We start from the raw sequence: 15,700 nt of genomic DNA on the forward strand, positions 1-15,700 counted from the left end.
ATATCTGGAAAAATTGTTATGCATTTTCTAATCCTTTCTCTATTTGTGTCACATTGTACATATAGGTATCCCCAGTACCTGACATCACACCGATGGAACATGCATATTTAAGGTGATTCTCTTCTCTGTGGCTTCCTGGAAAATCTGCATGACATAAACGAGAAGATCTACACTGTCAGTTCTATAGTGTATTTTGTTTTCCTGGATGCACCATTCAATCTCTGACAGATTTTATCAAAGAGAGCACTGCTGTTTTGCAAGTGCTGAATGGCTTCCTCACAAGAATAGAAACAACTGATTAGTACACCTGTAAACTTTTTCATTTCATTGAAAAAACCTAGAGCAGTATGTGATCATGATAACCTACCTCAGAAAGGTGCTAAATATGTGATATGATACAAGAGGAAGAATGAAGGTGATACAACATATTATGTTATATCAACTTCATTCATCTTTACCGTAAAAGACGATGTACATTTATATCCTTTGAAAAGCACGGTTGTTGTGGTAAATGTGAAGTTCGACCATTACAGATAATCAATGTATTGAAATATGCAAGAATCTATTGTTAAATCATTTGCATATAAATTACTTTGGAGTCTGTACAGATGGCAGAAATATGAGGGATGAAACTTCAAATGTTGACAGCTCTGATTAAACTAAATATTATCCTTCATGATATTCTTGATAAATGTTATGGAAGCAAGTACATTGTACAGTAAGAAGTATAGTATCTGGACGTACAGCCATTACTCAACAGTGGGCATGTCTTGCTGCTGAAGGTATGAATTTAATTTTTACATCACCACTGAAGCATTATCAGAGGTTTAGTGAGTATGCATGTTTTATTGCTAATATTTCGGTTGTGACCCATTTCAGAAGAGGTTTCAAAGATGTAAGAATTCTGTTCGATCAGGTAGATACATAAGGTATGTCACCAAAAGGAATTGAACGGTCAAGAAGGGATAAGGAAGGTGAAGATTCTGACACAGCAGTTAGATAGATGATGATACATTACATGTAATTCCCCCAAATCGACCAAAATTTTTAACATGTTCGCATGAATGGGCATGCTCTTATTAGATACAGTACCTATGAAGAAAAATTGTGGACCTTGTGAAAGGTAAGATGAGCAGATTTTTATAACACCTGGGGGGTTTCATGTTGGCCTATACTCCACCCCAGGGCAGTCGAGTGTTGTTACTGGTAAGGGCCTGGGTAAGGGGGTCGAATACACATTTGTATCATTCACTCAGTCATAACCATGGAGAGAGTGACACACAGATATTTTAAATGTGTATGACACTGCTTGTGTACATGTACTAATACATGTGTATTCAGTTGACAGAGATGTTGGGATGATTAGTTTGCCTTTGGACATTTCAGATAAGATTATATACAGTCAATGCTAAAGTTGGGAATGAAAGATTTCTTCACATAGATGTTTTGCAAGATGCTATCGGGCCAATTCTAATCTGTCTGCTTTGATTTCTAGTAATATTGATGTTTTAAAGTTACTTCAAATTTTATATGTTTTGTTTCCAGAAAGTATACTTCATATGTAGTATGTACACTTCTGAATTGTTGATGCAGCTGCCAGTTCATGTGTTTGAAACATTGGCAGTGTGACCAATAGATACATTGTACTTGCCTTCAAAGTATTTAAGGGCATATGTACACCTTCAAAACATTCTCTGCTGTTTGGACTGTTGATGAAGTTTATATTTTTTTGTATATGTTTCATTTGGTTTTCAGTAAGTACACTTCATATGTATACATGTACACCTTCAAATTGCTCTAGCAGCTGCCAGTTTTATGTCACCCTCTATTCATGTGTGTGAAACCTTGGCGATGTGAGTACTAGTAGATACACATAGATGATGTATATGTACCTGCCTTCAGAGTACTCAAGGGCATTTCTACACCCTCAAACATTCATGCAGTTTGAACTATTAATGAAGTTATCTCTGTATCATTTGAGTGAAACCTTACCAGAAGTGAGGATGGCATGTAATTTACAGAGTATTGCCTCAAAAACATTTGTGGTATTCTAGCTTGATTTTATTCACTTAGAAAACATGCAATTACATTTCAAGCAATATTTACAGCTCTTTAATGTTTGTGCAACATCGGTATCAGTATAGTTTGTTTATTGCCAGTGTCAAAATTTGCTGGCAAATTATTTGTACAGATCTGCTCAATACAATGTAGCTCTGCAGTTGTTCAAACTACCTGGTACATTCATTTGCTTTTGTCTTTTTACTGAGCTTCACCAGAAGAATTATTTTTTTTTGAAATGTACACTGTACATCACTGTTGTAGTCAAGACAGACTGATCCTACTCATGTTCTTACATGTACTCACAAGACCGCTGACAGTTGTACCTTTCGTAGGTCTCTTACATGTGACTTGGCTGGAGACTGAGACCAATACCACCACCAAAAAATAAATTAAAAAACAATAAATAAAATGGATGATTAAATAAATGAGTTATAAATAAAAAAAAAAATAATCTAAAACTGCACTTGACTATACCGCTTAAAAAGTACTGTAGATAAAACTGTAGACTGCTTATGCAGCTCTTAATTTTGGTATTATTATTATTTTTTTTTGTCATGTGTGTGATACATTGTCATGAAGATTGGTGGATACCTTGAAACTCAACTACACGTACAATGTAGTTCTTTCAACACTTACATGTAATAAATACATACACTTTGTATATGGAGATGTATATACATTTATAAAGGAAAAACAACTTGTGGACTGTGCTCCTTTCTCTGTTGTTATTAATGAAAAAAAAAGGTATTTTACTAATTGATGAGAATGGCGTGTGCAATAATGTATGTAAATTTCTTTGCCTAGTTAGGTAGGCCTATAGTAATAGAGAGAAAAGGCACAATGGTCTCCCATTGTAGTGAAGTCCTTGGGGTCAACAGCTCTCTTTTGTTATATCAAAATGTTGTTATAACCAATCATATAAAAAAAAAGTGGATAATGTTGTAAGCAGAATTTCGATATAATGTAACTGTCTTCACTTTAACGGAGTGAACGGTATAACTAGTGGTTATAATATATTTGAGTGGATGCTTAGGATGCTTTGAATTGAGAGAGAGTGATGTGAATGATTGATGGCAGAATGAAACTGAGAATCAGACACTTCCAGTCGACGAAATCAGAAGGGTGGACAAAAGCAAACAAAATAAACATACCGGTACATTGTATTATAATGAATTACAAGAACAAGACATATTTATAATCGAAAAAAGAGAGGGAGAGAGAGAGAGAGAGAGAGAGGGAGGCCCAGCAAGAGGCTGTAGACTATTAGTACGTAATGTCTAATGACAGACACAAGTACAGTATATCACAGCTAGACGCTCGTAACTGACCACGAGTATCTACGCTGGGGTCGCTCATACAGTAACACACACGTACAAAGGCATCGAGGACACACGTCAATTTCTATATGTGGGACAGTACAGTACTTCGTGATTTCGTGCCGAGAAAAAAGAGGAATGACATTTCTATGATTTCAGCTGGCTGCTGACCCATCTAGAAATCATCACATTACACTTTTAGGTATCATCTTAAAGCTGAATAAATTTTCTTTTACATGATATAACTTTTGTTGGTGCCCTACGATGAAAAAGGAGACTTTTAGGAGAATTTTAGAAGAATATCTGTACCCATTATTTCCGGAATATCGGCAATTAGTTAGCCACCAAATTTATAATCTTTCATGTCCTTCTTGGAAAAATCAACAAGATTGCATCCAAGTTTTAACCTTTACCTACCAAATAAAAGAAAAATCATGTGAAAACGTAATTCAGTGACCAAGATATGAGCATTTCAAAACGACTTCGCAATCGCGCTCTCCCATGACCTGCGGGGTCAACTCGAGGTCACGCGTGCGAGGACTTGGATTTTCTAGACGGTTTTTTTGGGCTTGCCGACTGACTGAGTATATATGCCAAGTTTCATCAGGATACCTCAAAATGTTTTTTAGTTACGCTGTCCACAAAATTGATAATGGATATATGCCAACAGAAGGGCGGATAGATGGATGGACAACCACAAAATATAATGCCTCCAGCGACACTTCGCGGCGGAGGCATAAAAGGCATATAATTAGGATATCCTCATCAACAAATACCTGAAACATACTGAAATGAAAAGTGGAATTTTAGCATTTTTAACCTGATCTTTGACCTTGACCTTTGACCTCATAACCCAAAATTCCCATGAAAATCATCGTCCGGTAGAGCATGCATATGTGCTAAATGTCATAATACCTTGAGCAATTTCCGAGATAGGAGAATAAATGTGTGAAATTTTAGCATTATATTTTCACTCGACTTTTGACCTTTGACTGCAGGCCCAAAACTTTCCCAGAGAATCTTTATCTGGTAATACATGTATACACTAAGTTTCAAGAAAATACATACAGGCATTGCATGGATGTGGAGGAAATAGTGATATTTTGAGAATTTGATCTTGACCATTGACCTTTACCTTTGATCATATCACCGAAAAATTCCCAAGAAGATCACAGACAGGCAGTACATATACAGTACTCTCCGCTCAATTGGGTACTCCACTTCATCAACTTACAAACTGAAAGCAGTTCCCGATGCATGTTATATTTATTGGATAATCAGGTAAGTATTTTGGATAAATGGGTAGGAATTTTCCAGATTAACCTAATCTATTTCCATAGTTTTCCACAGAAAGCCTTTTAGAAATCGTGTCAATATAAATTTTGAAGAAACTGTAGGGCGTAAGGTGCTGAAAGCTGATAGAGAGCATTGGTTGATGTTTTAACATGTTAAATGTGCAGTGTACGATAGATTTGCCATACCACTGGTACGAATAGATGCATTATGACGTGTATGAACTGCACCAGAACCACACACACACACACACAGACACACTAATCACTATACATGTGCCTATGAGCTATGGCTAGCTCTCAAGAAAAACAAAGAATAAACTAACTCCACTGAGACACTAACATTTGTTCAGGCCATTAATTGAAAACAAATTTGTGGTCGCCATGAAACACACGGGGATGCAGCAGAATTTGTTGCAGCATTTGGCTGCATTGCAAAATTATGTTGCAGATACTAACTACGGTGTTGTGTAACTTTAGATAAGCTGTGGCCATTAGTGACACACCGTGCTGTATGCCTGATGCAGAGAGGTGTGTGATTAGTATGTGAATTTATCAACATGCTTTCCGGTTAATCAGGTACTCTGCTTAATTTGGTAAGAGATGCTTTGCCAGACACTACACCGATTAAGCGGAGACCACTATATATGTAGTAATTGCCATAAAGATACCCTGAGCAATTTCTGAGATATGGAGAAAAAAGTGAAATTCTAGCATTATCACTTGACCTTTGACCCCATGGCTCAAAACTTTTCCTCAAGGATCTTTATCAGGTATACGTGTATACACTAGGTTTCAAGAAAATACCTTAACCCACTGAGGACGGGCTAATTTTGCTATAACATACATTTCACATACTAGACACCTGCCTGAGAATACTCCAGACTTGTCCTCAACGGGTTAAGGCACGGCATATATTGTAGATAAGGGAGAAATAGTGAAATTTTGAGAATTTGACCTTCACCTTTGACCATGAGCATATGCACCCAAAAGTTGATACGCACAATTTCATCCACTAATACTGGTACATACATATGGCAAGTTTTATTAGGATACCTCAAATGTTCTTTAAGTAATGCTGTCCACAAAATTGATTACGGACGGACAACCAGAAAACACAATGCCTCTGGTGACACTTTGTTGCGGAAGCATAATAATCCAACACTACAACTTAAAGTTACTTGGAATAAGTTCTAAAAGAATAAACCTAATCATTAAAGTCCACAAAGTTATTAATGATCTGATGGCTCATTCAAACATATCATTCCATGATCAACAAGCATGCCTTTATAAAATTGTACAACTTGATTGACAAACTGAATTAGAGGATGAATAGAAGAAATTTTTCAGGTAAGACTTTTGTTTTGTTTTGTCATGGTTTAGTTTTGGTGAAGGACTACAAAATATACTGCTTTATGTATAAAGCTCTTCCTAACCTTGATATCGCTAGATCAGCCTTCTGCCTGGCTATGTTTGCTGCCTGTCCTGCGAGTTCGACTGCTCTCTCCACTCTGTCGCTGATCTTTTTGGAGCCAATTACAAACAGTTTCTTCTTTCCTGATGCAACCAGCATGTTCTGTTTCCACTTTCCCTCCTCTTTGTGGCCATTAGGGTATGTTAAACAACCATAGCCATGTCGCTTGTTGTTGTGCCACTCGCCTGCATACTGATAGCCATCGGACCGCTGGCTCGTCCCATAGCCTGCCCGCTTATCCTGTTTCCACTCACCCATGTAGACTTCAGTGACATCATGTGATGCTTCCTCTTCCTGCATGTGGCCCATCTCACTTTCAAAGCATGAGGATTGCACAGAGCTTGTGCTCATAGTACTTTCATTGCTCTTGAGTGAGTCCTGGTGCTTAAGGTTGTGCCTCAGGGAGGCCACACTAGCATTGTCCCCTGACCCTGACCCTGTCCCACTTCTATCTTTCCGCCGCTTGCTGCGAAACCCGCCCATAAGAGTCCGACTTTGGCGCCGGCCTTCATTCCGCCGCATAGTGGTGCTCTTTGTGCTCTCTAAATCTGACGTGCAGTCATCTGAGACATCCAGTGCGAAGCCACCCCGTTGGCCAAAGTTTTCAGGTGAGGTGCTTGCAATGGAGCCATTTTCATGCTCACTCCGTAGTGATGTGAGAGACGTTCGCAAGGAAGGCCTGACGATTGAAGCCATGCCATACGGAACACTGTTACGGATTCCATACCCATGACGCATGCCACCTGTCCACTGACCCTGGTAAATTCCTGAAACCACAGAGATACCACAAAAATATTGTTATTCAAAGAAGAAAGAAAAGTCATCCTTTCATGGCATGTGCTTGGTTAAATCAGAGTGCAGTGTTACTGAGCATTTAGTATAACAAATACTTTACTTTACTACACCTCGCTCCACGTAGCACCAGAAATACTTTGCAAAACATGTTGTTGCAATTTCTTCAATTTCATATAATACATACACATGTGCAGGTATTTCACCTCAGGGGTGACATTTACATTTTTTTCACAGGGTAATCATAGTGTATGGAGGTATTTCACCTCAGGGGTGACATTATTTACATTTTTTTCACAGGGTAATCATAATGTCTGGAAAGCGGATGGATTTTTTATTTTTTATTTATTTTTTTTACTGATGTAGATAACATGATTTTCACAGTTGTGAATCTGAAGAGTTGACAAGCAAAGCATGTCACAGCCTTCAGTCTCGCAAAATAAAGAATGAGAAAGCAAAGAAGGCCCCACTGACATGTCCTACATCAACCCAAACCCCACTCACTACTGCCCAATAAAGCTGCCTGACAAGTCTACATGCTTCCTCTTCCTTTTACACGTATCTACCAAAGTCCAAGCAAAAGGGTGTAGCGGTTTTCTATATCTATGTATCATATTGTCTGGCATTCTAGCTGTTGTAAATTACACTGTCTGGCGGCCCCAGTATTTTGTCAACATCCACGCGAGCTTTCTTTGTGCGCCGACACATGACAGGTGCGCACTACATTCTTCGCTTTTGTCATCCTGCCAAGATACGCGTATTTCACATTCCAACAGTAGTCGGATTTTCATAAACACACCCCTTGTTTTGCTGTCACAGAAACAAGCTACCAATTAGTGGTGAGCTACGCATCTTCATCAGCCAATTACCACTCTCAAAGCTCCTGTCCGTGACACATTTTCTCCGACCACGCTGTTTCATTTTCCACGCTTCCTCACTTCACGATTAGCTTTCATCCAGAGAGCACGACCTAATCGTCGAAGTCACGCTCGCATATCACCCTTACTTACGGATTATACTCGATACGGAATATTACACCTTCCCGGATTTTATACTTCGCGACATTCGCTCCATTTTATACCGCGATTCGCCCTTTCTTCAGGCTCTACACTCCAACCTGGGGATTTTTACATCGCTACATTCAACGCGATCGCCGCTTCGTTACATCTCTGCATTCAACGCGATTTACCTGCGCCCCATCACATCGCTGCTTCGGTCCTGCTAGCGTACTATTCGTGGTGTGCAGACTCTACCAGGGACCATGCAGTTCTTCTATCCAGCGCCCCAGCGGTGGACTCTACCCTCGCTTGTGCTAGCCGCGGCACCCGGAGGATACTCCACGCTGCCGCTGGATATTTGTACATATTTCTATGGGACACTGTCGTCTTCGGACACCCTAAGTGCATTCGGAGTTAGTCCATATTCTTTCATATTATTTCGGGAAGTGCAATACCCATTACACGGACACTGATCACCTCTTCTGGTGCCCTGGTGCATTCTACACTACTGATACGGTCGTCTACCATTCCTGCTGGTGGTGCCCTCAGCTCTGTTGTCCTGTTAGCCATTCGGTGAGTAATTGTTAGGTATTTCATTATAGGCCCACACCATTCATTATAGGCCCACACCTACAAGGGGAAAGGAGGGAGGGTTTGTTCTCACAGGTAAGAGTTTATCCCTTACAGATAAGATGATCATTACTGATCCTCCTAATCTGCCTCTTGATAAACTCTTACCTGTGTCTTTATAATGCAGAATAGCACAGACCCCCACAGGCTGTAATGGAAATACAGTGGTGCCTTGAAACTTCATAAATTAAACTTAAAGAGTTAAGTTACGGGCACGCAAGGCACAGAGGGCTGCGGAACAGAAAGAGGGTTCATGTGCTACCTTGGAAGTCTTGAATTATCGGGAGATTTTGCCCGGGGTATTCATATGGTCACAGAAATGCTTTGTGTTCACAGTGCTGGCGCATCTTGCGTGTTGTAGTATCCTACCCATGTTGGGGTGTAATGTTTCCTGAACAGATATACACTTGTTTTTATAAATCATATCAGGAATATCAACTGGACATTGGATCTGGAGCTGTTTTTGAATTTCAAGTGGCAACAGATGACAGAAGTAGTGAAGGGCATTTCAGTTTTGGATAGCAAAACAAAGCAGAATGCCGTTATGTATAACCTACATGCTTCTTCTAAGATGTTGCATCTCCGAAATATTTGGCCACTTTCTCCTTCTCAAAGCAGCAGATCAGACTTGACTCCTGACATGCAGGGGCAATGAGAGCAGTACAAAAGCTAACATACTAGTACACATTCATGCCCCAATCTATAGTTTGTACTATCTTGATCATCGTTTACCTTCCCATACCGTGCGACCTGCCACCCCATCTACAATATGTGACTTCCTGTCATAGTAAATTCTCTAACATATATCTCCCCATATTACCGCGTCTTTATCCTCAGAACAGTTCCAGTAGTCGTAAAATAAGAGGTGATGGAAGGGACTGTCACAAGGATTTGCGGTGATGCGAGGTGATATGAGGTGATGCAATGTGTTTCCAGTAGAAACATGCTCTTATACCCCTTTCCCGCTGATGAAAATATTCCCCAGGGGCACCTGGGGGCACCCGGGGAACCCCGCAGTGTGAAAGGTCACTCGGTTGAAACCTAGGGGAAGCCTAGGTGAAACACCGATGAAATTTTGGACAATTTTTACCCGAGAAGCGTCCTGGGTAAACACCGATAGTTCAACGGGAAATCACCCGGTGGTTCACCGAGAGCGCCCAGCATGAAAGGTTGTCTCGGTGAAACACCGGGGAAAATATGCAGATTATGTAAAAGGTCATGTGTTGTTTCTGGTCATGCACACGTTTTCGGCTAGCTAGTGCGCACTCGACCTCCAAAATCCACACGTACAGGGTACTAGTAATTTGTGTTTGTAAACATACACACGACACTACATAGTAAATGTCGCTTCGTGTGCAATGTGGCATTCACAGTGCGACAGCATTGTTTTCCATCGTGCTGTGCATTGTATTGTTTAATTAGCACGCCGTGTATACAAAGCTGATATAGGTTTACAATGTACTTGATCGCTTTGATGCTTCCTCCTTCTTCGTCTTCCTCTAGTGTCTAGCTCTTAACTCTTCCAGTAAAGTCTGATAGTGATACAGTCCGCCTCTTGCTTGATTTTTTCGTATTTTGTGCTTTTCTCGTCAAGTGCTGGGTTTACAGTGTGCAGGAGAAATCCGTTGACGTTTTGAACTGTTGAAATTTGAGGGAATTTTGCAAACGGCTGGAGCGTGGACCAAAGACGAAGAGAGACTCTTACTTCAGTTACGTAGCGAGGCAGCAGTGAACGAAGAACTGAGCGGGATGTCGGCTGACGCTGGCACCGCGTACGTGTCCCTCAACTTGCTGAACATGGGATCGAAAAAAACAAATTGCAGATGCACAACAAACTCAAGTACATAAGATCACCCACGTTGCGAGCAGAAAACCCGTCTAGGGGAAAGTTTCACCAAGAGCAGTGTGAAACAACGGCACTGAAACTTTCACCGAGAGGTTCCCCGGTGAATTCACCGGGGAACCTCTCGGTGGTTCACCGAGACGGGCAGCGGGAAAGGGGTATTAGACAGCAAGGACAAGAAAGAGAAAAACTCTTAGTCTTGAGATTCAGACCCAAAACTCAGTAAAAAACACAAGGATGAATATCAATTTAATTCAAGTAAAATGAAATCTCATTTCCAGACAGTGCTCACCACTTAATCAGGAGTGGTTGGGAGACAAGTTTTTCTCCCATTTAAGTGGTGGCTGGTATTGGCCCGAGCAAACCATACAACATGAAGCCCAGTATGTGGGAATTCCACTAACCATGCACAGTTATCAAACCTGCTGATACAGCAACAAGAACATGTACCCTCGTGCTACAACACGCAAACACAAAACAGCAATAAGAAAAGACACAGCAGTCTCATAATTTTGGCAAATGCATCATTGGCACAAATCTTCATTCATTTGATCCCCAAAATAACCCTTTGTAGAGTTCAAAGTACAAATCAACTCACGATGCCTACGAGCCTATTAATGCAGAGAAAGTGGCCACTATAAGTATGCTAACTTCCACACGCTGTTTAACAGGTTGTCACGCACATTACCACAACACTGATTGCGATTGTATGAACACATTTTTCTCATATTTTTGTTGCACTTAAGTGGGATTCCCGCTAAAGTGGCTCCTGATTAATGTGTGACCACTGTAACACATGTTTGTAATCGATACATATTCACAGATACAAAATGTAGTACAATGTATTACAACAATGAATACATGTGCATATTGATATCTCACAGCTTTGATTTTTCAAAGTCAAGAGATCTACAAAGTAATGATTTATAGATTGCATACTTTGCAAACATGATATGAGGAACATAAGGAATATGAAACCTGGAAATTTCTTTCTCCATGAACAAGGTGAAAAGGAATTTTTGACATTGAAGGACATGAGCACCAAAACTCATCCTGATAATGATGGAGAAAAATCAGGGCTGTCATATGTATCTTGTCACTGGAAGTTAAAGTTGCCATACAAAAACTTATACTGTAAACATCAAAATTTTTTAAGTGACTGATTTTTCGCACTGAGTGGCTCAAAAACATATTCACAGGTTCTTGAATTCCCGCTGCACCATCATTAACCCACTCTAAATGTGCAAAGAAAATTGTGAAGATACTTTCACAATTAATAGATTTTGCACTAGCCAGAAGTAGCATGAAATATGGAAAAATAATGTACCAAAAAAATTTCTGTGTTTACAGTAGTATCTTGAACAGTTGCATCTACAGTGTGAGTACTGTCATGGTAATTAATATGCATGAGATACATGTATATGCAGATGAGTGTGACGTATTAACCTGACCCGAGGTCAGATCGCATGTGCGTGATGTAAGCAGGCGCTCAAGGGTTGGAATAATATGGATACCGGCAAATAAATACGTGCCGATGTTGAACTGGTAAATCATGTGTTGATGGTGCTATTATTTTCACATTTCGGGCCACAAATGTGACAAGTACATGTGACAGAGGCCAAAAGTTACACTCAGTCAGTGATGTTGATGATGTGTGGTTTGGACAAAGCTCCTCTTGGAATGAATACACTTAAATCTATGATTAAGTAGAAATGTGAAGATGCTAGCTGCAGTAAAGAAGTACACATATCATAGCCTCAGAGCTACATGCATCTCCACTTTGGCTCATCCCAACTGGGCCTTGCATCATAATACAAACGTTTCTGGGCACCGATCAGAGACATTACTAAAAAATTACCCTCACGCAAGCGAGCAGCAGAAAGTAGATATCAAAACCCCGTGTCTGCAAAACTGCACGCTAATGACACTGTTGAGAATACCAAGCTTGATCACCCATTCACCTCAGGCTTGGCAAATGCTGAGATGGAGAAGCTCTGATGGACAGTCAGTTTGATTGTGTATTCATATCCCTGACACATACATTGTACACGTATCCACTTAAAGATGTCATCAACATTCAGCCTAGAGCTCCGACTCAGTTTCTGCCTCAAGCTTCTGGTGCAAGCAATTTTCCTCATGCTAGCAACATTAGTATGAACCTCATGAATGCTCAGAGCTGCTAACACATCATCCATTTCCACAGTGGATATGTAGTGCATAATATTAAAGGGAACCCAAACCCAAAGAGCAATGTGGATTGAGCGAAAGCAGCACCACTAGTAGAACACATCTGTGAAAAGTTTGAGGAAAATCGGACAATCGATGCAAGAGTTATGAATTGTTAAAGTTTTTGTGCTGAACCGTTGGATGAGGAGACTACTAGATGTTATGACGTATGCGTGGACAATGATATAAAGAAAACAAAGAAAATTCCACAAAATTTTGAGAAACCGCTTTCAGAAGGAGGGGGAATGATTGCTACCCTTAACATATGTCAGTATCAAGTTGATGGAATGTGTAATTTTCATGAAAAATTAATTTTTGTGGAATTCCATTTATATTTTCTTATATTGTTGTCCATACATGTCTCCTCATCCAGCAGTTCCAACACCAAAACTTAAAAAATTCACAACTTTTGCATCGATTTTCTGATTCTCCTCAAACTTTCACTGTTATGTTCTACTATATTGCTGCTTTCACTCAATCCACATTTCTCTTTGGGTTTGGGTTTCCATTAAGTACAAAAAATAACTAACATTGATGCTAAGGTACTGTATGATTAGTGTTATATATAGTCATTGTTTTACTTCTGGAAGTGTTTAACTTCTGATTTCACTTTTCAAGAGGGATGTCGTTTGAAAATATTTATGTGGTAGTTTGATTGTTATACCTTAGACTGTATTACTTGAACATATAGTTTTCTTTTACTGGCTCGTTGTTGTTGTTGTTGTTGTTGTTTTTTTCATTCTGAAATTTTCCTTACTAGCAGATAAAGCACCAAGAAAATTGAACCTATCATGAAAATAATATGACCCTGAAAGTGCTTTCCCTCCATTTTGACCCCTCTAATGAAACTCCTATGAGACCATATGACTCATTTTGACAGAATGGTACACATACTGTTCAGACAGCTTTCACCAAGAGGTAATTCCTGAGTCTGTACTTTGAAAGTGTTTGACTTTTTATGCAATGAAAAACATTGAGAAAAAAAAATCATGCATCAGTGATGGTTGCATGTCCTCAAGAATTACATTATGCAAGGAAGTGATGCCCTTCAGGTGTATCTGCAATTTGCCATTCCATGAAATGACCCATACCTCTCAAGTAAATTGATTGCCCTTGCCTCACCGGATCACACTTCAGGGGTCATAATCATGGTAATGGTGTCTATTTTGTTCTTGTTTAATCCAATTCAAATCTTACAAGGGTATAACTGTAGCCATCTGAGCTCCACTCAATTTACTTTCTCTCCAACCACCTCTGACCCCAAGGCACCACCGAAGTCACTCTATAGTGTATAACCTGGTGTCACTGAGAACTTAATTGTCCTTGTCCTGTATATATGCTGGGTTGTTTGTTTGTTTTTTATTTATCCAGGTTCTTTTCAGTGGGTTAGTTACTAGTACACACACTGCTTTATATGTGAATTACTTCTGGCTGGTGTTACAGTCTATCTATCACAGCAGCTGATATGTAATACACTGAAATCATGACTTATTTGTATGCATAATATGCTGTATGCTTCACACGAAAACTGAAAACTTTGCTCCTTGAGTTTACCAGACACTTGACTTGCGATTAAACACAACTTCACATCAAATGCAAGCAGCACCCACAAATTGCATTTATGAATCCCTGCGTTCCGTTGCTAAAGGTATAGAGACTTGTGTTTGATTGCCATTTGCATATGATTCTCTTTGATTATTCAGATTTCAATCATTGTGGATGAGGATAGTCTAAAATTAGCCAAAATAAATCCCTGCAAATAGCAAGTGCATAGTCTGTACAGTGCAGCAAGCGACAACGGTAAGTCTTGAAAATTATGCTAAAATACGACTACATGTGTCAAATACATTGAAGAATAAAGTTTTACAGAATACTACTTATGGATTAAAATGGCTGGGATACCTTGCTATATGCATAATTTCCTTGCACAAAAATTAAACACGTTCTTGCAGACTTCTGTCTCTGAAAAACACATTCTGCAATATGACGTCGAACATCAATAAGTGGGACTATGGGATCATCTACAGTTGTGCATGGTGAGTTTGTTGGCAAAGAGTTTTTACTATCGCATTTATCTCAGCTTGTAGTTTACACTTTGAATATTTCCTGACATGTGTGAATTCCGAAATCCTTATCACACAAATCTGATATTCAAATACAGTTCGACCTCGATTATCCGGCCTCCTTTTATCCGGAAATCTCTATTATCCGGACGCGTTCACGCAGTGAAGGACTTTTTTTTTTTCATCCAAAAATTGAGAAAAAACAGTGACTTTCATGGATCTATTTCACTAATTTCATAAGATGTTAAGATGATAGGTTTCTCAATATCCAATGAGGTAAAACATGTATGATTATCACATACAGATATATTTCTTTTCTGTGAAGAAGGGACTACAATTTTGTGCAGGCTAGCATAGATTACACCACCGTTGCGGGGTACGCTACCTGCCTAACTGCCAGTGCACTGGGACGGCAGCTTGGACGGCAGCTATATACATTAACATTGTGTCTCCCATATCTGGCCAATTCACTTATCTGGATGAGCGCTGGTCCCGACATGGCCGGATAATCGAGGTTGAACTGTACTACACTGAAGCAAAAAATAAATTGCTAGTTTGTAATACAAGTGTATGTTTTCAATTTCGCGAGGTTGACATTGCAAGATCGCCTACATACAGCATTACACGTATCATATCTCTAAGAACACTTTGCTGTAGCTAGCTACATGTAAGTGTGCATTATACATGCAATGCTACATTTTATTTCATAAACGTTCAATCTAATGTGAGATCCCGTTCGCGCAGGCGCAGTCAGTTCGTTCCAACATGGTGCAATGTTGAAACGGTTTTCACGAGAGCGCAACATAACAGATCAGTTTTAATCAAATTAGAGTCATGTTATTCGCTTTTCGTGGTCAGAGCTGTTTCCAAAATTCGTTGTGGAATGGAAAAAGGTGAATTGTCCAAAAGCCCTGCGGGGCCGGGAAATAGTAGGAAAAAGGTTCCGATTGAGAGGAAGCCTGTGGAGAAATCTGTGCAGTCTCATACTGCTGTAACGCTACCCTG

The 15,700-nt window shown here is 39.7% G+C and overlaps 1 protein-coding gene across 1 annotated transcript in view; it reads right to left on the bottom strand.

Annotated features, from left to right (window-relative positions):
• The window catches only part of LOC140233265 (junctophilin-2-like), a 312,608-nt gene that overhangs the window by 138,026 nt on the left and 158,882 nt on the right, over positions 1 to 15,700 (bottom strand). The window contains exon 3 of the mRNA XM_072313378.1: positions 6,106 to 6,910. Coding sequence (XP_072169479.1) covers positions 6,106 to 6,910 — 805 coding nt within the window. The remainder of the gene's footprint in view (positions 1 to 6,105; positions 6,911 to 15,700) is intronic.

Source organism: Diadema setosum, chromosome 9 (genome assembly GCF_964275005.1).
Source record: "Diadema setosum chromosome 9, eeDiaSeto1, whole genome shotgun sequence".
Classification (NCBI taxonomy): domain Eukaryota; kingdom Metazoa; phylum Echinodermata; class Echinoidea; order Diadematoida; family Diadematidae; genus Diadema; species Diadema setosum.